Source organism: Trichomonas vaginalis, chromosome I (genome assembly GCF_026262505.1).
Source record: "Trichomonas vaginalis G3 chromosome I, whole genome shotgun sequence".
Taxonomy (NCBI): domain Eukaryota; phylum Parabasalia; order Trichomonadida; family Trichomonadidae; genus Trichomonas; species Trichomonas vaginalis.
Window position 1 is genome coordinate 27210578 of NC_067203.1, and position 23873 is coordinate 27234450.

A 23873-nucleotide genomic window follows, 5' to 3' on the forward strand; every position below is an offset into this window, starting at 1 on the left:
CTATATGTATCATTAACATTAACCGGTAATGGATCGTACATACCACATCACATCAGTGATGACGCTGAATAATCCAGTCTTGGTTGGAAGAGTATTTTTAATGTATATAACCCATCTCCCATTAACAAACTTTCTTCATATCTATGAATACTCGTACCAATATTATTTCGTAATGTTGGGTTGTGACACACCCATTTCTGGGATTAGTTCCATTATAATGTACCCCAATATATAGTAAGAGTTTGTCCATTGGGATTAATTCCTTTTTTCATCTATTCGGGAAGATCTCTTTAAACATAGAAATATAAATGCATGTCAAATGGACTCCTGATTCAGACGGTATGAAAATATATTATAATATAAATTAGGATTATGTGGTTCAAATTCAACATCTTCAAATTTAATGTTGCCTGTGGAAATTTATTCAGTTGTTCGTAAAGTAGTATATATGACGGGTTGTGTGCAACAACATCAATTTCACGTAAGAAAAAAAATCACTCATGGGCAATGCATAATTTCATTATCATTATTGAATTCCACCTCATTACTGAATTTCAGTTCTTCGGCTATATTTTTAATTTTATGATACAACGCTAATTTTTTCGAACATAAAACTATTTGTCCTAATAATCCTGGTAAATCATTTTTATATTTTTCATATATATTTCTTTCTCCGTTAGTTTTAGCATTGTAACTAATGAAACAATTTGTTGATAACGTTTTATAAATTTTATTCATAACATCAACCGCCGATTGATATTTTTCTATATTTCGTTTCATATCTTCCAATATTCTATTTTTATTGACTAGATTTAATGAATTGGGACCGTTTAAATCCTTATAAACGGTATATAATAGATTTACATCGTTTGGTTGATGTGTTATGAATGACTTAATTTCTCTCTCGGCCCTGTTAAATTCAGTCATGACAGTTTTCCCGCAGTGGAAATATAGGGTGTCCAAAGGTGTGTTTAGCACAAACCTGAATACTGCGAATAGAAATAAACAAGTTACATATATATAAAGTTTATTTAAATATAATCACCATTGGATTCAATCACGCGTTCGCAGCGATCGATCCAGGCTTGAAAGACACGCTTTAAATCATCATGAGAAAATTTCTCAAATTGCTCTCTGACAAAATTTTCAAGATCATCTGGACTCGCGAATTCGCGTCCTTCAGCTCTCTTTTTTAGCGTGCCGAATAAATAAAAGTCAGAGGGTGCAATATCAGGTGAATAAATTGGGTTTGGAACAACTTTGACATTGTTTTCCAACAAGTAATTCATTACCTTATGACTTTTGTGAACTCTTGAATTATCAAAATGAATTGCAAACTTTTGTTTTTGTTGTTTGGATTTCTCAAACTCATCAGAATTGATAATTTGAGTAAGTACATTGTCAATTAGATACTGAGCATTCATCGTATTAGGTTTTTGAAGAATATCAATTGCGATGATGCCATTCACGCCCCAAAAAACCGACAACATCATCATTGGTGTGTCAATTTTTTTCTTCGGGAATGTTTGCGGATTTTCATCCTTCGGGATCCACATGATTTTGGCTTCTGTTGCATATTGAAACCAAGACTCGTCCCCTGTTACTAAAAAGCGAAACTTCTTGGATTGATACGCACCCAATATAGAGAGGAGCTCTTTCGAAGATTGGACTCTAGATTTTTTTTGAACTGAATTAAGGTTGTGCGGAACCCAACGTGTATACGCTAGTTTGTAGTTCAAATAATTGTGCAGATAATAACTGACTGTTGTACGTGGTATCTTTGTCATCTCCTCTATCCTTCTGAGTGATGCTCTTGGGTCTTCATCTAGCGCTTGAAGAATTGCTTTGATTTTTCTTTGATCCGGCGATTTTTTGTCAATTTTTATGATGGGCGCCTTTTTGTTCATGAAGTGATACATCCTAACATGATACGTTACAGTGGAATAGCTAGGAGCATCCATACCGAAGCATTTTACCAATGTCTCGTAGATTTTTTTACAGTCTTTGCATTTTTTTGCAAGAGCGAGGATGTTTTCTTTATGATTCATTAAAAAAATAAAAAAATCCCGCCAAAATTTCCCGCGAAACCGCCTCTTGTCTCAAAATTCATTTTATATCCCGGCATGGCGCCAAAATACAACATACTCATCATATACATATATTCATATTTTTTATTATATATTTATAATCAGCATATATCTCCATTAATAGTCTCATATAGAGCACTGTGCTAAACGCACCTTTGGACACCCTATATTTTTTAACATAATTTGTAGCAATTGTTTGCTGTAATTTTGTAATTAACTTATTAGCTTCCACTTGTGATATTGAACCTTCATCGATTTGTTTGATCTCTTCTGGGTAAAGATCACCAACAATGTATAACGCGGTTGATTTACACAAACATTCCAAATAATATTTGAAGTCTAGCAAACTAATTGCTTTTGCATTTAGCCAATCGTCATACGTAATATTAAGATTTTTCCCTATTAATTCATTTTTGAAATTTTCCTTGCTACATTCTAATTTTAAATTATCCATAATTTCATCAATAACATAGGACCTCAATGCTATATTTCCTGTGCCATTTTTGCCTACTAGTCTCTCATCTTCTGTCTTTGAATCCAATATAATGACATATGACATTCTCTCGCCTATTGCCGGGATGTACTTTTCTTTATGCTGGGACTCTAAACGCAAAACAATTGTTGATACTGCATTATGTTTTCCTTTTCTATAAGCCGAATTTTTGGCGAAATCTGTAATTTTAAATTCGATTGATGGTTTCTTATCAGTCTTGAAAGATGCAATATCAGAGTATGTCGTGACTATTTCACGAAATGTATCTATGATGTTTTCTATGATTAACTGCATTGGTTCATCTTTCTTAAATATAGACCATTTATTGTTCCCATTATAACTCATTAATCTTAAATCTTTCTGTAATATCATTATATGAAAGAAGTTGATAAATTTATATTGATCTCTTCTTGCTAAATCTACGCCGGTACATTTAACGTTAAAATCATGAACGTAATCCAAATAATTTACTCCTCGATGAAGTAGGAGATCGTTGTCCAGGCGTATATATTCGCCATTCGATTGTGGGAGAACCGTTTTCTTTGGTATCCAATATTTATTATATTCAGATTTAAGAATATTCGATTGGTCTTCATATGCATCAGGATTTGGTATTTTTGCTGATGGTGTGATGACACCGTCTTCACTCCATTTAATACCATAATATTTCTTCTTTCGGTTGAGATATCGGCATATAATGAATGAACCTTCAAATCCCAATCCAACAGGTTTCCTCTGAACTGTATCTTTTGCGAAATTTGCTAAAAGATTGTTGTGATCCAACATACAATGCATACACTGATCTATTATTTCTGGTGAGCATTTATATGGTTCGTTTTCATTTCCAGTGGTAAAGTAATTCATTATATATTCATTCATGTAATAATTTGAATCAGTATCTTGATACACAACTGTCGATTTCTTTATATTTACTTCTAATATGTCATCTGTGATGATATTATAATTGTCATCGAATATTCTTCCTAATACATGTCTCCTTCTATTAAAGAGTAAATTCTTATCCCCTGTAAATGGTTTTATACTCAGACATCCTATGGATTCTAGATTTCGTATTTCCTTTTCGTTTTGTTTGAGGAATTTAGAGTCGATGTAAAATGTTTCGGCTTCTAAATTATTCGTAAGAAATCCAATGAGTTGACGGGCTGCGAATGTTACGGCAGCAGCGATATCCGGATCGTAATGTGCAAAGTATTCATTGTTTGAGGCTCCGTATTCTGAGTTACAAACAACTTTAATGGCTAATTGTTTAGCGTTAAACCTAATGGATCCAATTTTATCACCTATGTGTTTTGCCTTTGCAAGATCATTTTTAACTGAAGATCTCTTCGCTCTAAAATCGGAAAGCATTTTTTCTTTAAGTGAATAATGAATCGTGGGTAATCCGTCATCTCCTTTCGGGGACTGGACAAAATATATTTTCTTCATGACTGTATTTGGTATTTGATCCATATTAACAGATTTTATGTCATTTGATTTAAATTCTGGATAAAGACGATGAAACTCTTGAATTAATTCGATTTGTTCGTCTCTGTCATCGGACATTCTATATTGATTGATTATTGATTTTAGTGTTTGTTTATCCAATTTATACTCACAATAAAATGACTCCACCACATAATCGTAATCCTTTCCATAAACAAGATTAATCTGTTCGGACATTTTATTGTGAGAGAAAAAAATAACTTCGAGAAGCGTTTATTTTTTCAATCGTTATTTGTAAATGACGTTTATTTCCGTCAAGTTCTATCATCGGTGGGTGTTGCAAAATTTCATTTATCCTATCGGTGACATTCTGTCCATCATAGATAGCTTGGGTAACAATACATCCGTCCGCTATTTTTCCGGTTATTGATGTACCAAATATTGAAGAGTTGTGGGATATTAAATCGAACGTAACAGGCTTTCGTACATATTAAATATTTATTCGTTTCTGTTTTATTAAAGAAACACCAATGGAGAGAGTCGATAACAATCCTACCGTAAAATTTAATATGTACGGTTATGTTATTATTTGATGATGTGCTATCGTGTGGTACTCCCAATAAAAACGTGGATGCTAGGTTGGAAGTATATTAAATTAAATGTAATAATTTCATTTGTTAATCCACTACTGGTAATTATTATACTATCATTACCAATGTTATTCCTAGTAATACATAATGGATCTGTTGTTTGATATGTCATACCGTTGTACTGTGCGATATTATCGTGATATATGCACATTCGATTTCCATTTTGTGAATATGCACATTCGATTTCCATTTTGTGAATATGCACAATTTAAAATCTTTACATCTCTAAATTGCATGAATTCGATAAATTTACCCATAGAGGGGCCAAATGATATTTCCGAAATTTTGTGTCGGGGGAAATGTTATATTTTTAATTGAATGATTACGCAAACTTAATTTGATATATAAAATTCACCACTAAAGACCATGATAACGAAGTGATTTTTACCAAATTTAGTCCAAACATCATTACTTGGCGTCACGTTATACACTAATGAAAAATTCATACAATCTAATGACACATATACCTCTCCGTTATTATTAATAATAATCCATTTATTGTTTCCATATGCACATGTTCTCCAGTTATACCCGGTCATGTATTCATTCCATGTTGAAAGATCTTTTGAAACTATTATACATGTGTTTAAACATACTATATAATATCCTCCACCGTAACATAACGATTCTGATGAAGAACCGGGAATAGTTCTTATAAGTGTCCAATTAGATCCATCTGTTGATCTATATAATTTTTGATATTCTATGGCTACAAATTCATTATTTGCAAATATAACTTTGCGGCATGATGTCGATGATGAATTAATATTTGAACTGGTAAATGTGTTCAAATCAGATGAATAAGATATACCACTCCAATCGTGAGTTCCGAATACCCACACACCATTACCATAAGCACATGCGTTCCATCTACTTCTATATCCGCTACTTGTCCAGGTATTCATATCAGTTGAAGAATAAATTTGAGTATAATCGCCACATATAACAAACGTTCCGTTTCCATACGCGACGTCTCTTATCCATTTATCTACCGGTGTACTTGCTTCACTCCAAGTAAGTCCGTCATCATTAGAAAAGTGTATTGCGGAACTGTTGTTTGATCCTACAACCCATTTACCTTTTCCATCTGTTCCAATACCAAACGGTTCAGATTTGGTGAACGAAAGTTTAGTGAATGAAAGATTTAATAAATCATAATCTTTCCAGTAAAGACCGTTTGATGTTGAAAATACAACTCTAAAACTATTTCCTTTATCAACAAAATTAACGTTATATATTTCCGCGTTTATACCCGTATCTATTTCTGCATATGTTTCTCCATAATCTTTACTTAAATATATTACTCCATTCATTCCTATTCCTGTTGCAATCACCACATTTCGAATAGCATTAATTCCTATGGAACCACCAGATAAACTAAATTGATTATTGTATGTCCAAGTTGTGCCAAAATCGTCAGAGTATGATAAATCACCCATAAATAATCGGTTGTTTTCATTAACCGCTATACCTTTAGTATCATCTCTTAACCTTGTTATATTTGTTTTTGATTCAATTCTATTCATTCCCTTTTCGCCGCTAGAATAATACAAATAATTTCCTAATATGTTACCATGAACCATGAAAGTCCAAGCACCGTTGTAAACCAGTAAGTTGATATTCTTTAAGTCGGTAGTCCACAATACTCCTCCATTATATGTTCCTAATATCGCTGCTTGTAAATATTGATTCCAGTAGCAGAATTTTAATGTACGATAGTTTGATGATGTATATGTTAATTCCCATGTTAAGCATGAGTCATAAGATACATATAAATGTAGCTCGGTTCCAATTACAAATACACGTTGATTGTTCATTTCAAAAGTATTAACAAAACTAACAAATTCTTGAGTAACTGGTATCTTTATCCATTTCGAATCGCCAAATGTTCGATAATAAAATCCATCGGAGAATACGGATACTAGTTCGGTGTATCCATCGCAACAATATGTGTTTGCATAAATTTCATTTGGATTCGAAATAGTTTTGTTAAATTCTAGTGTCATAGCATTGAAATCAATTGGGGGTGGAAATGTCAGTGTTTGGTCTTTGAATTCAACCGAAGCTAAATTATACGGAAATCCACTCGTTTCATATTGAAATTCATCTAAATTAGTTTTGTCGAACATAATTGAAGTTATTGAGGTTGCGTTAGTTAAACAATTTGAAGTCATTGAAGTTACTTTATATATAATACCGGATGTGTCTTCCACTCCACGTTTAATAGTTACGTCTGATACATATAAATCATCAAAAAAAAAAAAAAAAAAAAAAAAAAAAGGGAAGTGGGGCTTCCAGGGGCTGCGCCCCTTCTAGCCCTGAAGATGTTTAGTATAAATGAAGTTCTTATATACGGGTCTTCCAGGAGCTTTTCACAAATTATATATGTTTTCATGTTTTGTCACTTTTCTGTCACTTTTCAGGAAAAAACATTTTTATTATTATATATAAATGAATTTTACAAAACCACCGTTACCGTTCTTTGGAAATAAGAGTAGATGTAAAGATATTCTATTGAGAGAACTTAAGAAACTACCGAATGGTCTAACATTTGTAGATTTGTTCGGTGGAAGTTTCTATATATCCCATTTGTGCCATACAATATTCCCAGACTCAAAGATTATATGCAATGACTTCGACAACTATATGGACCGTCTCAACATATACCAGACACAAACAATATATTGAAAGAGTTAAAAGAAAAGATACCTATAGGTAAGATGGAACGTATACCATTAGATAACAAAAATATTGTGAGAGAGGTTTTGAAAAAAGCAGAATATATAGACTGGGATAGTATATCTGCTAGACTATTATATAGTGGTTCTATAAGAGTTCATGACATTGAAACACTTATGTCAAAAGTTTTATATCTCAACTATACAAATGTTTTCAAAGAGGACATAGAAAAATATATTGAGGGTATAGAGTTTGTGAGATGTCATTGGACAGAGTTGTATGAAAATATAAAAGACAAGGAAAATATTTTCTTTATAGTGGACCCGCCGTTCTATAACACATGGGATTTTCAATACCAAGTAGACTGGACTTTGAGAGACTCTTTAGAAACTTTAGACGTTATACATAACCATCCATGCTTTTACTTTACATCCGATAAAGTGGTTTGGAAACCGTTATGAGATGGTTAGAGGACATACATGACTATGAGTTTATATATGACAAGATAGAATATGAGAGAGTCCTATAAACCGGAGAAAGTGTCACAATAACGAAATTTTATTAGTAAGTAAATGTGGTTTGAAATCGGATTGTTAGTTTTAGGTTTTTTCCATTGTGTCATTTATTTATTTGACGTGGCAGAAAAGTACAGAGAATATGAAGATGAACCAATGCCTGCAAATGTTCAGTATATGTACTCGTAAGAGATATTTTTATCTATAAATTAATGGACGCACAGAACTTAGCGAATGCACAGCAACCTGGACAACCAAACCCAGAGAATATTCCAAATGAAGTTAGAATACAAACTGCAATGGCAAACTATGGTCAAGTGCCAACAGATGTACAAATGCAAACTGCCATGTCAAATGACGCTGCGTTAGGTTTGCCACCATGGTATGCAAATATGAGATGGAAAGAGTTTTTATACAAACCCTGAAGTGGGATATAAACAACTTTAGCAGATGACGCGAACACAGGAGTTGACCCAGAATATGTTTTCTACCAGAGGAGAAACAGAATGTATGAGCTCCAGTTAAAGAATGCTATGGAACTCAACAGGAAACGTAAGAGACTAGGCGGACATTAGATTTTTACATATAGTAAATGGGTTTCTTCAGTAAGATAGGAAACTTCTTTCGAAATGTTGGAGGTATATGGAATGGAATAAAAACCGTAGGAAGAGGAATTTGGAACGGTGTCAAAAATATTGGTAAAAGGGTAGGTCAGTTTTGTTGGTATTATACCTAAAGACCCTGAACCAGAAGAGCAAGCTCCTGTTATACAACAGCCTGAACCTGCACCACAGTCTAGTTGGCAACCAAATCCAACACCTCAACCGTATTAAAAATTATATTTTTACCGTTCGATAGTAGTTGTATATGAAACTAAGTTCTAAGTAAAACGCATGGTATAATGGAATTATTCTTTTTCTTCCATCTGTAGTAAACCTAACTTGAAAGTCTGAAATACTTCCACTTGGTGGTTCGTATAACTTTGTAGGTTTTTCGTAAAAGTCATTTGCCAAGCATAAGAAAGAGTTTTGGGCGCCAGAAAATGAAGCATGAACAATAATAGCAGCTGGGTCGAAAACATCTTTAAATAAATATGGTTCATCTCTTGCATATCGACTGTAAATATTTGCTAAAGGAAGTTCGACTTTCTGATTTAACATTCTTTGCAAATAATACCATGACATTGCAGTGAATTCTGTATATATTTGTTCGTCTTTCTTTGGATTGTCTTCGTAGATTTGAAATGACACTTGTGAATTTTGTTTGTCATATACAATTCTCACATAAAGTGTGCTCTCGGTATTTGCATATTCATCAGCATATTTTGCATAACATGAATTTATTTTATCTTCTATATTTTTTAACGCAGTCTGTAGAGAAGATGAAAGGTCAACTTGTATTAGCTCAATTTCTTCCCACATTTTTCGTTTCCCTTCAGATATATAATCTATATGAAACCTTACAATAAATGGAAAACTTTTATCTTCTACAGACACAAACTTCATTCTACGAAAGCCAATAGCTTTTGTGACAGATGGGTTCTTAACCATCTTAATGGGTAGTCAAAACGATAGCCTTCATGCTTTACGGTCTCTGTCTCAAACTTTTGACCGACATTAGTAAAAAGTTCATCTAATGGTTTAGTTTGTAGCAACTCTTGAATTTTCTTTTTCTATTGGAAGCATATTTTATCTAGAATAAAAATGTCAAATGAAACAGCGTCTATGAGAGAAATACAACACAACCGACAACTCATTATGCAAGCTCTAAATAAGAACACAACAAACTTTTCAAACTATTCTAAGATATCTGAGTCATTGAAAGAAGGAAACTTAAAACTGACATTAAACCCAATGACAGATGAGTTTCTATTTCAAGACAATAAGAACCATACTGTCTGTATAAATCCAACAAAAGGAACTTTAAACGAGAAACCTATAAATGAACTTCTTTTGAAAGCAGATGTTGACAACAAAGCTGACAAAGAATATGTAGACGATGCAATAGCAAAAGAAGAAGAAAGAGCTAACAATGCTTATGCAACAAAAGAACATACTCATCCTGAACTAGCAGACAAAACATATGTTGACAATAAAATGTCAAGTGAAGTGACAAGAGCTGAAAACGAATATTCTAAAAAGACTCATACACATTCTATATCTGAAATAACAGACTTACAAGAAACCTTAAACAGGAAAAGTGACGTTGGACATACACATTCTATATCTGAAATAACAGACTTACAAGAAACCTTAAACAGGAAAAGTGCCGTTGGACATACACATACCATTGCAAATATTGCAAACTTACAAGAAACCTTAAACAGGAAAAGTGACGTTGGACATACACATACCATTGCAAATATTGCAAACTTACAAGAAACCTTAAACAGGAAAAGTGACGTTGGACATACACATACATCTTCTGAAATAACAGACTTAAACGTTAGCCTTGAAAATAAAGCAGATAAAACATATGTCAATGAAATACCAAAGTTTAGTTGGAACAAAAAATATTGAAACTATTGTTGGTGACTTTTCTGTCAATGAAGAAAACAAATATTTTAGATGGCAGTTGGTACAGTCCTTAGAAAATGGTACACGGTATAAACTCATTCCGAAAAATAACAATGAAATGTATGTAAGCTATAAAAAGAACGATGGTACACAAGTTAAAGTTCCATTAGACAACAACTGCTACTTAAACTTATATGGAGACGAAACAAAAGAAATATTTAAGAGTTTATGAAATGGCAGATATGACATTGCCTGACCCAGCTCCAGCACCATACTATTATGACTATGGAGATGACAACAGAACACACATGTAGATGAACAAAAGCTAACATTATATTTAGATTTTTATAGATATAAAAGATATAATGCAATAGAAAAAACGAGAATAGTATACTATTATGAAGATGACAGAAATAAATATTATAGTCAAGATTTTACCTACCCTGAAAACATAAGATTATATTATAAAAAATATTCTGACTTAAACCAGAAGAAACCTGAAATAGTTGCACTATATTTTAAGTTCAAAAGAGACAATCCTATAATATCTCATATGTTTGATTTAATGAACCCAGTAGGTTCTATTTATACATCTATGGAAGCAAGAGGTCCTCAAGTAATGTTTGGTGTTGGTGCATGGGAACAAATAGTCGACAGGTTTTTGTATTGTGCAAACTCTTCAAAGGAAACAGGTGGAAGTAAAACGATTTCAGGTGAAAACTTACCTGCGCACAGTCACTACATAGATTTAAGTACATCTCAAGCAGGTTGGCATAAGCATAGATATTGGGATTGGACAGGAATGACAAAAGGTAAAGGATATGATGTTAAAGACGACGTTAAGTTTGCTATAAATTGTTACTGGAGTGACACTCAGGGAGAAGGAAACCATACACATTTCGTTTCAGGATATACGCAAACAACGGGACAAAGTAAAGAATATATGCCACCTTACATGACAGTTTACGCATGGTATAGAATTGCTTAGTCGTCATTTTCAACTTCTTTAGCATATTCGTCAGGAGTTGTCTTATATTTGTTAGGAACTGTCTTTGAAAGTATACCACCTTGAACTTTGACAAGTTTGAAACGAGGTCTGACAATAGTAGTTTTATCTTCTGCTTGCAGTGTGTACATTTTGCCATGTTTGCCTAAAACTTCATAATATTCTCTTGTATACTTTCTTCTATTTTTACGAACACGAATGCGAGTACCTGTCGAGTTCCCATTGTTGTCATAGTCAATAGTATTTTCATATGGGTCGCGTTTAGGTATTTCTATTTTTACTTTGTCACCTTTCTGAAGTTTGAAGCCCGGCATTCTTTCTTGTTTGTCTCTTTTGACTAAACTATTAAATATATAGTCTTTCTCTAAGTCGGGGTTTGTTTTCATTTCTTCGGGGGAGTGGTTTCCCAAACCTTTTTGTTTACGGTTATTGTAAATATTTAAAACTTGTCTCATCTTTGCCATGGAGAAGTGTCTATATTTGTCGTCATATGACATTTCATCTACCTCACCACCTTGTGGTTGGTTTAAGTCTCTTAAGATTTTTATACAACTGTCAATGACACCAAGAGCAGAATGGTTTTGGTCGACAATGAAATATTGGTTTACATTTTTTGAACGCAGATAGTTTTTAATATCGTCTGATTTGAAAGAACTTTCACAGTCAGATGTCAGTTTTGTTGGATGGTATTTGTCAACGAATATTGTCAAAGCTGCTAAGATATCTAAAATATTTTTGGACTGTAATGGTATGGCTTCACAGTATCTTGTGTTTTGACCGACAAATATTAGCCAGTATGGTGGTCCATCTTCTCTATACCTCGGAATGTTTTCCAAGATATCCATAAACCAAGCATTTGGTGTTGAACTAAAGATTTTTATCATGAGTGCTTTTTTTGTTGCCTTAGAAACATAGGGGTCCTTGTTTGGATTCGTCATTTTTTAACCCATAAGAAATGGGTTTATTTGGCGCATTAGCAGGAGTTGCATCCAGATTTTTGCCCGCAGTGGGAACAATAGCCAGAGGTGTATTTGGAGTTGGAAGGAAGATTTTGAGTACATTAGGTATACTGAAAGAGAAAGCACAGCCTATTATACAAACTGTACAGAAAGGTTGGGATGTAGCACGAGATGCAGCAAATCTTATTCCAAATCCTGAAACAAGAGGAAAAGTTCAAGGATGGATGGACAATGTAGGAAGACAAGCAGGAAACTACTATAACAAAGCAAATGACTACTATAACCAAGCAGGGCACTATATGGACCAAGGTGAAAGATTCTTTAACAGAGGATATAACCATGCACAACAGTGGGTAAACAACAACCAACCGCAACCGCCTCAAACGTGGGGAATGTAAATTTTTTTACTGAGATGAAATGAACAATACAGCATTGAGACAAATGGGCTCAAGATGGATTTGTCGGCTTCCAGCAGTTACACAACGTGTTTGTCAAGTTCTTCCTATACCTCAGGAAGTTTTAGACCGACTTAAAAAACAACAACAACCAGTTGAAAACAAACCAAACTAAAATTTTTTACTGAGATGAAATGACCGAAGAAGTTGAAACGGTAGATTTGACACCACAAACAAAAAGTTCAGAACCATTGTCAAACCTGTCAAAGAACTTACAGATGAAGAGAAAAATTCAATAATAGAAAGTGCCAGGTCTGGAAATACAAACCCTAACTACAAAGTCACTTTTCATAGAAATGGAACGGCTAGTATCTCAAAAAAGAAACAGACTCTCACAAATAAAATATTGAAGTCTGAAGGAGCTTTCGAGACAACAGATGGAAAAGTTTACTTCACTGACCAACAGTTCATTATAGAACATCTCATTGACTTAGAGTCGAAATATTCTAAACTTTACAACAAACACAAAAAGTTGAAAGGAAAACAAAAACAAATGGCATATGATATTTACGAAGATGTTGACAACACAACTGTTCCTGCAAGTGAAGTAAAGTCAGAGGAACCGAAAAGTGACGAAAAACCAATAGAAGAAGGTGAGCCAAAAACTGAAGATAAACCAAAACCAAAGTTTAGTCTCCAAACTAAACCAACTCAACCTTCATTAGCTGGTATGGGTTGGCGTCAAAGACTTATGGTAGCTGGTGGTTATGTTAAGTAAAGGAAAAAACATTTTTCAAAAAAAATATTTTTTTATTTTATTTGAAATGTACGCTGAGTTTGTTGGAACAGACCGTTGGGAAACTTGTTTGTTAGATGAGAAATATGAAATTCACTGTTGTGAGTCATTTGAAGTCAGAAACAAAAAGACAAAAAGAGTTTTAAGCGGATGGGAGCGAAATGACGGATATGCTAATATGAAGATGAGTGGAAAAAACTATTTTAAACATGTTGTCATTGCAACTCATTTTATACCGAACCCTAACAATTTACCTTTTGTAGACCATATAAACCATATAAGAAACGACAATAGACTTGAAAACTTGCGTTGGGTCACTTGTTCTGAAAACAATAAGAACATAGGCAAATTTCGAGATATTGTATTCGAATTTGTCGACGAACTAGAAGATGAAACAATTGAAATTACAGACTATGGCGAGCATACGTTTGAGTTTTACTACTATAGCGAAGAACAAGACTCTTTCTACTTTTATACCGGCGTAAACTATAGGAAATTACAAGTATGTTTTACTAAGGCGGGCTATGCTCATGTAAACGCTAGAGATACAGATGGAAAATACGTTCAAATACATCTTAACAAATTCAAGAAGCTATATGGCATACCATTTTAAAACCATATATTTTTACATATATTAAATGTTTCAGGTTGAAAAACAAAGAACAAAAGTAGCAGATACAAAACCGTTAGACTATATCTTTACAAATGCCGGTAGAAATATTTCAGATGAAGAAATTTCATCCCGTTCATACAGGTTTGACTATCCAATTCGTTGGCTTCAAAGTCCTTCAGATGCAAAGGCAATAGGATTTAGAAGAGTTTTGTTTTCAAAAAGAACTAACGCTTTTATGTTCGTAGTATATTTTCATGGGCAGTATGAAGGTTCTGATGGTCTAATAGACAAATTTGACGAAATGAGAATCTTTACAGTTCGTTCAGACGAAAGTCTTGAGAAAACTCTAAATGACTTTCAAACTCAAATGAACAAATATTATTGGGAATTTCAAGAAAAATACGACTCTTTACTAAATGGAACATACTATCTGAAACTAGAATATGACAAGATGAACTCAACCGTTTCATTTCAAAGGATTGAAATTAACCCTCCAAGAGATACACAGTTTTTATTTTGGGAAGTAGACAAACGTTCTTGGGCACAATTTCTTCGGTTACTAAACCAGAACAAACCATTACCACCAGATGGTCCATTTAAATTTATACGTCCACCAGCAGATTTGACAGTTTATAGAAACGTGTTTGACCCTCAAAATGTCATGTGTCATGCAAGTTTCAGTTCAAGCAACAATAGTTTTCTTTGTATCGGTAAGGACTTTTATGACCTTACCTCTAAATTCTACGAACCACCTAGTAACAGTTTCTCTGACTTTCAAGTTTGGTTCACAACAAACGGTGTGCAGCATATTATACCATTGTACTACGACTTTTATCTCGAATTGTCTTTCATATACAACTACGGAAAAGTGCTGAAAAAGTATTGAAAAATAATGTTTAGGGTAGATGGGTATATCTAACCTCTTTTCTAACCTCTTTTCTACCCTCTTGAATTTTCATGAATTTCCTTAAGATAGAAAAAAATATATTTTAGTTTTATTTTTTTTAAGTTTGGTCATCCTTCACTGTATGACAAATATACTATATTTTACTTAAAAATATGCAAGCGGCTCATAGCTCAGTGGTATGGGCTACCTCGCTACAGACGTCGAAGACCTCGGTTCAAATCCCGATTCGCGCAGGTTTTTTCCTTTTATGCAGTGAAATTTCATGTACATAGGTTACTTTGGTGTTAGACCCTAGTGAAGAAAATAGAACGATATAAGTTTACATTTGTAAGGTTACTTTGGTGTTAGACCCTAGTGAAGAAAATAGAACGATATAAGTTTACATTTGTAAAGTTGGACGATAAAAATCTCTGCTACTAGCAGTACTGCTACTGTCAGTAAAAGTATTGCTACTGTCAGTAAAAGTACTGCTACTGTCAGAAAAAGTACTGCTACTGTCAGTAAAAGTACTGCTAGTTGCAGTAAAAAGGAAAATTTGAGAGGGTTTTCGACGATAAAGTATTGCTACTGTCAGTAAAAGTACTGCTACTGTCAGTAAAAGTACTGCTACTGTCAGTAAAAGTACTGCTACTGTCAGTAAAAGTACTGCTACTGTCAGAAAAAGTACTGCTACTGTCAGTAAAAGTACTGCTACTGTCAGTAGCAGTACTGCTAGTAGCAGAGATTTTTATCGTTGTGGTCCGACGGTTAAGCCACAAACGAATGTCCGACGTCCCACCAAAAAATATTTTTTTATTTTTATTGTAAGAACAGAAATGTCAGTCGAAGCAAAAACGTTCACGAACAAATCTAATGGCGAAACATTCACAAAAGGCACTTACAACGGTATTGAAGTCTTACGTAGAGACAAGGATGGTTATATAAATGCAACAAAGATGTGTCAGCAGTTTAGGAAAGACTTTAGAAGGTTGTTGGAAAATAAGTCCTGGGAAGAGTATTTTAAGGCATTTTGTGAAGAATATACCAACCCGCGGAAAACGGCGGGTTGCTTTTTATACAAAGTTCATGCAGGAATTCCGGATGAAATCAAACAGGTTAGAGGAATGTATGTAGACCCAAGACTCGTAAACTATATTGCAATGTGGGCTTCTCCAAAATATTGTATAGCAGTTGGAAAAATTATGGACTCCATAGACAAGAAAGTTCATGAGAAGTTAGATGAAGAAGAACTTGAAGATACAGTAGAGAATGCAAAACCTTTGTTTGAAGAAGAAGTTAGAAAAATGCATGAAAAACAAATAGAACATGAACGTGAGATATGTTCTGGTTATAGAGATTCTCCATACGAACTAGACCAATGGGAACAAGAAGATTTAAAGAGAGAATTTAGAGAATATGAACTCGCTAAGATAACATTAGAAGCTGCAGAAAAGAAGTTAAAAGTTTGGGGTCGTTTTGTACAAAAATATTGTGAGTAAATGAACCATTTTTTTTCGACAAAAATAATGTTTATGTTAGAATGTTAGATCTAACATGTTTTCTAACCTCTTTTCTAACATGGTCTAAAACTCTCGAAAATCATGAATTTTACACCAAAAATAATGTTTATGTTAGAATGTTAGATCTAACATGTTTTCTAACCTCTTTTCTAACATGGTCTAAAACTCTCGAAAATCATGAATTTTACACCAAAAATAATGTTTATGTTAGAATGTTAGATCTAACATGTTTTCTAACCTCTTTTCTAACATGGTCTAAAACTCTCGAAAATCATGAATTTTACACCAAAAATAATGTTTAGGGTAGATGGGTATATCTAACCTCTTTTCTAACCTCTTTTCTACCCTCTTGAATTTTCATGAATTTTCCCGAAATAAAAAATAAAGTTAGTTTTTTTAAAAAAATATTTTTTATTTTTATTGTAAGAACATGTTAGCAACAACAGCACCAAACTCGTTAGTCATGAACCCAACTTCAATGTTAGTAGAGATGAAAAGCTTCATTCCTTCTTCATATACTTTCGAAACAAAAATCCAGAAGATAAAGCAAGAACTTCTCCAAGGAGATTTAGATTGCACTGCAAAAGATGAAACAGATGAAGAATATCTTTATGAAATGCAGGATATTATTGACCATCTACCTAAACTTCCTGAAATCCAACAACAAAAGCTTACTATTCCAGAATTCGATGAAATAGAAGTCAAAGCAACTGACTCAGTAGAAATAAAGAAGTTCATACGAAAGGTAAATTATGAATTCCTTGGTTTTCATTGCAACCATAAGGTTATGGACAAAGATTGCGACATGGTATATAAGAACATCTCTGACCTTTACAAATCCGAAGAATTTAAGACCTACGACAACTTTGTTTCGTTAGTTGCAAAATGTGTTTGGGAAATAAGAGATAAAGATAGTAGGGGTAAGGTATGGAACGAACAAATAAAACCCGCTATGTTCGAGATGAAGAGAGCAATTGACGCTTTAGTTGTTTTAGCAGGTAAGGTTTCAGAATATAACGCAAAAATGAACCCACAATGTTCTAAATGTAAAGCAGCAATGAGGAAATATAACTACTCCGTCAAAGAGATAGAACGTATGCGAAACGACTATGCAGACTTAAAGAAAGAAGCAGAAAAGCCAGCAGAAGATAAAATGAACATGTTAGAATTTCTGAACAAAAACTATCCAACCGCTAACGATTTCCTTCTTTCAGATGTCAAGAAGAAATATAAAGAAACCTTCGGCATTGTTAAAACATTCGATGTACTGACAGAAGAAATAGAAGCTACGAAATTGTTTAGAGTCATGAACCATCGCAACATATACCATGTAAAACGCTTGTAAATAGTTATGTTAGAAAACATGTTAGAAAACATGTTAGATCTAACATTCTAACATAAATTATATTTTTGCCGAATTCTGAGTAAAATTCTGAGTAAAATATATTTTAGGGCTTGTGTCAAACCGTTGAGTTTTCACAAAATTTAAAAAATAACGTTTACCATGTGAAACGTTTATAAAATAACTGGGGTAGAAATGAGGGTAGAAAACGGGGTAGATATACCCTTCTACCCTAAAATATATTTTTGCTGAAAAATGACCAAATTTCATGAATTTCCTTAAGATAGAAAATAAAAGCTAGTTTTTTTAAAATATTTTTTTTTATTTTGTATGTAAGAACAGGAAATGTCAAACACTGAGTTTGAAACAGTTAAAAAGATAGACAATAACACTAAATTGGTTAGAATAGGTGATTTAAACGTAAGATTCTTATATACGAAAAAAAGAGATCTGACATTGTGTCAGATCTCAGTAAAAGTGACATTTACATGTCAAAAAAATAGAATGAGTTTAAGTAATTAAAATTGAGGGTGAGAGTAGTATTGTATGAAATAATATCTCTCACCCTCCAATTCATCCTATGGCGCCGAAAAAATTTTGGTGAAATGCGACCACATTTCACCAAAATTTCTCGGCGCCATATAGAGAACTAGAGCCTGTGAGGTACTGATACTATCCATGTACCTCGCAGGCTCTAGTTCCAAGCCAAAATGGCTAAAAATTGCCCGCAATTGTTCACATTGCGGGCAATTTTTAGCCATTTTGGCTGGGAATTGGAGGGTGAGAGTAGTATTGTATGAAATAATATCTCTCACCCTCCAATTCATCCTATGGCGCCGAAAAAATTTTGGTGAAATGCGACCACATTTCACCAAAATTTCTCGGCGCCATATAAAGAACTAGAGCCTGTGAGGTACTGATACTATCCATGTACCTCGCAGGCTCTAGTTCCAAGCCAAAATGGCTAAAAATTGCCCGCAATTGTTCACATTGCGGGCAATTTTTAGCCATTTTGGCTGGGAATTGGAGGGTGAGAGTAGTATTGTATGAAATAATATCTCTCACCCTCCAATTCATCCTATGGCGCCGAAAAAATTTTGGTGAAATGCGACCACATTTCACCAAAATTTCTCGGCGCCATATAGAGAACTAGAGCCTGTGAGGTACTGATACTATCCATGTACCTCGCAGGCTCTAGTTCCAAGCCAAAATGGCTAAAAATTGCCCGCAATTGTTCACATTCCCATCTTTTGTTGGTAAGACGAAGAATATGAAATAAATTATGAAGAAGATAATGATGAATAAAATATCACTTTTTATATTTTTGACACGTAAAGTTGTCACTTTTCTGTCAAACTGTTTTTATCGTTTTCGTATATAACAAGATACTCAAAGAAATACAATAAATATTCTTTGTCAGACATTATATCTCCATTTGGAAAGAAAACATCCCACGACTGGGTTAGAACTGCTTCTAGTCAGAAAATTTTGACAAGAAATCCTGAGCTTATGATATCGGTAAGATTCTATGGAACTACAGCATATCTTATAGACAAAAGTCTTATACCAATAGTTTTGTTATGGTTAGACCCAGTTGTTGGATATAACTTCATAACATATGGTTCATTCGATACGGAACGTTGCAGTGAAGGCTTACTTTACATCGTTCAGAAACCGAAGGACTTCAATACAAAGAGATATAAGATAGGAAGAACATATAATATAACTCAAAGATATGACAGTACAGTCAATAGAGTTAAGGTTGTGTTCGTTAACGATATGAGAGCTGCAGAAACAGAACTACTCGAAAAGTTTGAGAAAATGTATGGTGCTCCCATAAAAGGTAAAGAAACGTTTGAAGTAGATGAGATAGATAAAGCTATAAAATTATTTGACGAAGTTGCTGAAAAATACATGTAAAGCGTTTATTTTTGGTCTTTTGTGAAAGTCAGAAAATAAAGTTAGTTTTATTTTTATTTATTTTTTTATCCGGAATATAAAGACAGATATGTCAACAACAGAGAACACAACAACTGCTATCGTTCATGAAGCTATAAATGAAGAATATGAGTGGGTTCAGTTTAACAAACAACTCCGTCTCATTCGTTCGGTCAAAGACGATATGTACCAAATGCAAAGTATTTTGAATACTCTTCGTTCTACAAAGCAAGCATATCATTGGTTTGAAAACCAACAGACAAAAGAACTTTTAGAAGAATTTCCTCATATGTTTGCTTCCCTCGGAAAACCGAGGGTAGAGATTCCGTACGAAAATCGCAAGAATTTGGCTCCTGGTTTGAGAGGTTGGTATGTACATAGACTTCTTGTAAATGCTGTTGCAATGTGGGCGTCACCTCGCTATGCTTGTTATATTTTCATGATGTTAGATGAAATTCATAGACAAGAACGTGAAGAGATGGAAAAGAAACTTCAAGCAAAAGATGAAGTCATTGAAGCAAAAGACAAAAGCCTTCAGAAAAGAATACCACGTTCGGTACCAAAAGGAAAGGAAAAGAACTATAAGTATATGATTTATACTGAAGAGATGGAAAATGAAGAAGATAAAGATATGGTTATGTTGCATTTAGTCAGAAGAAACAACAAAAGCTTTTACGACCTTGCTAAGATTTACAAATCTGACAGAAATTGGTTCTATCGCGAAAACTTACCGATTTCAATGACACCGAATGAAGATGTGAAACAAATAGTTCAAGATACGTTACCTCAAACACACTATGATATGAAAGGTTGTACAATACTTACCTTCAAAGAAGATTTGCCATTGTTAAAGGAAAAAATAACAGAGTATTTTGACAACTTCAAACAAGTAGAGTAAATGCACTCTTTATTTTTCAAGCTTGACACCAAAGATGGCTCAGGTAGCTCTATAAGGTAGATTGCCTCATCTGCTGGGTCTATGTCGGTCATTGTTTCAAGACAAGTCTTTTACTTTTTCAAGACAAGTCTTTTATTGTTTCAAGACAAGTCTTTTACTTTTTCAAGACAAGTCTTTTACTTTTTCAAGACAAGTCTTTTACTTTTTCAAGACAAGTCTTTTACTTTTTCAAGACAAGTCTTTTACTTTTTCAAGACAAGTCTTTTACTTTTTCAAGACAAGTCTTTTACTTTTTCAAGACAAGACCCGTTATTTTTCAAGAAATTTTTTGGTGTAAAGTTCTCAAATTTGAGAACAGTGGTCTTGATTTCAGACGATACCCGTACTTTTTCAAGACAAGTCTTTCACTTTTTCAAGACAAGTCTTTTACTTTTTCAAGACAAGTCTTTTACTTTTTCAAGACAAGTCTTTTACTTTTTCAAGACAAGTCTTTTACTTTTTCAAGACAAGTCTTTTACTTTTTCAAGACAAGTCTTTTACTTTTTCAAGACAAGTCTTTTATTGTTTCAAGACAAGTCTTTTACTTTTTCAAGACAAGTCTTTTATTGTTTCAAGACAATGTCCGACGTACCACCAACCGAGTCCATTCCAAAGCCAGAAGAACCGACAGCCCCAGCACCACAACAGACTAAGACTAAAACTCTTTATTTTTCAAGCTTGACTTTTTACAATTTGAACTTTGTTTGCGTAGATATGAATTCTGAAAGAAGTATGAGGGTCTTGTATGACTTTGTACTTCTCCCATAGTTCATGTCTGTCAAACTTACCTGCCATGGACTCTTTCATAAGTTCCATGAAATCGTCTTCGGACAATCCAGGGAAAAGTATGATATCAGTAAGTATTCTTTTAACATCCTTACTTAAACTCTTTGCTGTCTGTACACATATTACGACTGAGATGTTAAAGTGTCTGAGCTTCTTAAGAATTCGACACATATCTTGTTCTCTGTTCTTTAACAAAGGATGAGAAGCAAAGTCATCTAAGATAAGAAGACATCTATGAGGGTACGTTTTCCAATCGTAAGATTGCAATTTCTTCGAAATGTATTCTATCTCTTTCTGTTTGTTTCTGAAGTGTTTCTTCTCTAATATTCTCTGCATTTCCTCATTAGGGTCTTTAAACTTCGAATTTATATACTCATTTATAGCATTATACTTCAAAACTCTTCTTTGGTACTTCTTTATCCAATCTAACAACTCAGTATCCTTTATACATACTAACTTAGACTTCTTTATAATATCTTTGAACGAATTGACGGTTTGGTCAAATTGACCAGAAGTACTACAAATAACAACTAACTCATAGAATGGGTTCTTCTCATCTAGTTCTTGTTGTTGTGCAGCCATTTTAAGATAAGTGAAAGTCTTACCCGACCCAGGTGGTGCGATTAGACCTGTTATACCATTCTGAGCAAATAAGAACTTGTCATGTATAGGCTTTATCTGAGCATTTTCTAACTTCCTCTTGTTCTTCTTCAAAACATTCTCAAATTTCTTGTCAATGTCAGCAAACTTTTTTTCTAACATATTTTTAGAAAAATTAAAATTTTTATCTTTTAGAAAATGTCTAGTGATTTCGCTATCTATATTCGAGACAAGCTTTTTGACTCTAAAACTTCTGTCGACCATAAAATCTTACATAGTGTAAACAAGAAAGGTGAATTTGTTCTAAAGTTCTGTTTCTGGGAATATGACAAGAACCATAAAACATTAGGCAGAGAAGTCTTAAAATTTGTCAATGACAGACTTGTTGACAGAGATGACGCCGATTGGAAAGATGAAGTCCAACAAAAGTTCTTAGAATGCAAAGAAGACACATGCGCTGTTCTTGAAGATGAAATAGGAAACAGAATAGATGAGCTATTAAAGGACAAAGAACTTTTACATAAATATGGTTGCGCCAAATTTGACATAACTCCACCAGAAAAGAAGAAGAGAGAAAAGAAAGAAAAGAAAGAAAAGAAAGTAGAAGAGAAGAAAGAACCTGAACCAGTTCCAGAGAAGGTGAGATATGACATGTAAAAATAAAATTTTATTTTTAGAACATTTCTGGGTCAATGTCAATGTTCTCTTCCTCTTTAGGGGCAAACACTGGCTTAGACTCTAAAATCTTTTTACCCAATTTACCTTGAACTTCAACTATCTTAGACTCATAATATTCATAGTCGTCTGCTTTCTTTGGTTCATAAGGTATAACAAGTTTGTATGCTTTGCCTTCTTCGAGTTTTGAGAACTTTCTGTCAAAATTTTCTTTGACTGCTAACAAACCTTCTATGTCTAAGTCTTCAAAAGTTGCACCACTTTTTCTAACAACAGCAAACTTAACTGGTTCGATGTTCCAAACTTTGCTGAATGAAGACTTTTCAAAATTGTAGAAGTAAACATTCAAATATGCGAATGGAGCTAACTTATCTTTGACTTCTGTCATGTACTTATTTACTGAGATGAATTTTGCCATCTTTTCTATCGGATAAAAAAATATTTTTTTTTAAATTTACTCAGAAAAATTTTTCTTTGTATATACGCCGTTCTGTATGTCTAAAAGATTTTTGACATTTGCCAAGAATGTTCGTTTAGACGCTGCCATATAACCATATTCTTGACAATATTGTTTATATTCATCGTACAATGACCTTTCATCTAAACACTCAAAGTTAGTCTCATCTATAAACAGTTCATATACACTCTTGTTTGCTTCTAACAATGTTTGTCTTTCTTCGGTATGTGGAATTTGTCTTGGATTGAACTTAGAAATATCTAATGTCATGAAATATGAGAACAAGTGGTTGTAAAAGTCAGATGTCAAAGTTTCTGCTAAGTCGTCAAAATATTCTGTATCTTGCATATGAGAATCTGACGTTCTGACAACTACATATCTTCTGTCAGAACTTTCTAACTTCATCGGAACAACATTGTTTGAAACCATAATGAAGTTTGCAACATTTTCACAAACTCTTTGGTCTTTATACTTTCTTTCAACAACTCCAACTTTATCTGTTATAAGACTCTTCAAAGCATCTGAGTTCAAAACTTTTGTTGTATCTATACTTTGAAGTTCATTGCAAACTATAAGTTTC

General features: G+C 33.6%; 9 protein-coding genes and 9 pseudogenes across 18 annotated transcripts, besides 8 other annotated features; 13 read left to right on the forward strand and 5 right to left on the reverse strand.

Moving 5' to 3' along the window:
* Positions 1-951: 951 nt before the first annotated feature.
* Positions 952-979: a terminal%2Cinverted (terminal inverted repeat of Mariner transposon ID:TVAGG3_1058480).
* Positions 952-2254: a mobile genetic element.
* On the reverse strand, positions 1032-2158 carry TVAGG3_1058490 (annotated as a pseudogene). Its single transcript has one exon. A coding segment is annotated over exon 1 (1127 nt).
* Positions 2227-2254: a terminal%2Cinverted (terminal inverted repeat of Mariner transposon ID:TVAGG3_1058480).
* A 2751-nt stretch (positions 2255-5005) lies between these two features.
* Positions 5006-6847, reverse strand: TVAGG3_1058500 (oligoxyloglucan reducing end-specific cellobiohydrolase family; the record flags this gene model as incomplete). The annotated part of the gene is made up of 1 exon (XM_001301331.1): positions 5006-6847. One exon carries the CDS (start codon positions 6845-6847, stop codon positions 5006-5008), a length of 1842 nt encoding a protein of 613 aa, XP_001301332.1.
* A 2723-nt stretch (positions 6848-9570) lies between these two features.
* Positions 9571-9921, forward strand: TVAGG3_1058510 (annotated as a pseudogene). Its single transcript has one exon. A coding segment is annotated over exon 1 (351 nt).
* Positions 9922-10002: 81 nt separating this feature from the next.
* Positions 10003-23873: part of a mobile genetic element that runs on past the window's edge.
* TVAGG3_1058530 (phage tail repeat-like family) lies at positions 10979-11371 on the forward strand (the record flags this gene model as incomplete). The annotated part of the gene is made up of 1 exon (XM_051255942.1): positions 10979-11371. The coding sequence occupies one exon, from the start codon at positions 10979-10981 to the stop codon at positions 11369-11371; it is 393 nt and encodes a 130-aa protein (XP_051081516.1).
* TVAGG3_1058540 lies at positions 12434-12746 on the forward strand (annotated as a pseudogene). The gene has a single exon. A coding segment is annotated over exon 1 (313 nt).
* Positions 12766-12918, forward strand: TVAGG3_1058550 (uncharacterized protein; the record flags this gene model as incomplete). The annotated part of the gene is made up of 1 exon (XM_051255943.1): positions 12766-12918. One exon carries the CDS (start codon positions 12766-12768, stop codon positions 12916-12918), a length of 153 nt encoding a protein of 50 aa, XP_051081517.1.
* TVAGG3_1058560 lies at positions 12938-13521 on the forward strand (annotated as a pseudogene). The gene has a single exon. A coding segment is annotated over exon 1 (584 nt).
* Positions 13568-14152, forward strand: TVAGG3_1058570 (His-Me finger endonucleases family; the record flags this gene model as incomplete). Its single annotated transcript, XM_051255944.1, has 1 exon — positions 13568-14152. The coding sequence occupies one exon, from the start codon at positions 13568-13570 to the stop codon at positions 14150-14152; it is 585 nt and encodes a 194-aa protein (XP_051081518.1).
* Positions 14178-14780, forward strand: TVAGG3_1058580 (annotated as a pseudogene). Its single transcript has one exon. A coding segment is annotated over exon 1 (603 nt).
* TVAGG3_1058590 (uncharacterized protein) lies at positions 15875-16537 on the forward strand (the record flags this gene model as incomplete). The annotated part of the gene is made up of 1 exon (XM_051255945.1): positions 15875-16537. The coding sequence occupies one exon, from the start codon at positions 15875-15877 to the stop codon at positions 16535-16537; it is 663 nt and encodes a 220-aa protein (XP_051081519.1).
* Positions 16989-17807, forward strand: TVAGG3_1058600 (annotated as a pseudogene). The gene has a single exon. A coding segment is annotated over exon 1 (819 nt).
* Positions 18493-18601: a mobile genetic element.
* Positions 18743-18851: a mobile genetic element.
* Positions 18993-19101: a mobile genetic element.
* Positions 19222-19286: a mobile genetic element.
* Positions 19443-19820, forward strand: TVAGG3_1058650 (annotated as a pseudogene). Its single transcript has one exon. A coding segment is annotated over exon 1 (378 nt).
* TVAGG3_1058660 lies at positions 19909-20423 on the forward strand (annotated as a pseudogene). Its single transcript has one exon. A coding segment is annotated over exon 1 (515 nt).
* TVAGG3_1058670 (uncharacterized protein) lies at positions 20446-20736 on the forward strand (the record flags this gene model as incomplete). The annotated part of the gene is made up of 1 exon (XM_051255946.1): positions 20446-20736. The coding sequence occupies one exon, from the start codon at positions 20446-20448 to the stop codon at positions 20734-20736; it is 291 nt and encodes a 96-aa protein (XP_051081520.1).
* On the reverse strand, positions 21448-21732 carry TVAGG3_1058680 (protein of unknown function, DUF4106 family; the record flags this gene model as incomplete). The annotated part of the gene is made up of 1 exon (XM_051255947.1): positions 21448-21732. One exon carries the CDS (start codon positions 21730-21732, stop codon positions 21448-21450), a length of 285 nt encoding a protein of 94 aa, XP_051081521.1.
* On the forward strand, positions 22495-22818 carry TVAGG3_1058690 (annotated as a pseudogene). Its single transcript has one exon. A coding segment is annotated over exon 1 (324 nt).
* Positions 22835-23254, reverse strand: TVAGG3_1058700 (protein of unknown function, DUF4108 family; the record flags this gene model as incomplete). The annotated part of the gene is made up of 1 exon (XM_051255948.1): positions 22835-23254. One exon carries the CDS (start codon positions 23252-23254, stop codon positions 22835-22837), a length of 420 nt encoding a protein of 139 aa, XP_051081522.1.
* TVAGG3_1058710 (uncharacterized protein) lies at positions 23291-23722 on the reverse strand (the record flags this gene model as incomplete). The annotated part of the gene is made up of 1 exon (XM_051255949.1): positions 23291-23722. One exon carries the CDS (start codon positions 23720-23722, stop codon positions 23291-23293), a length of 432 nt encoding a protein of 143 aa, XP_051081523.1.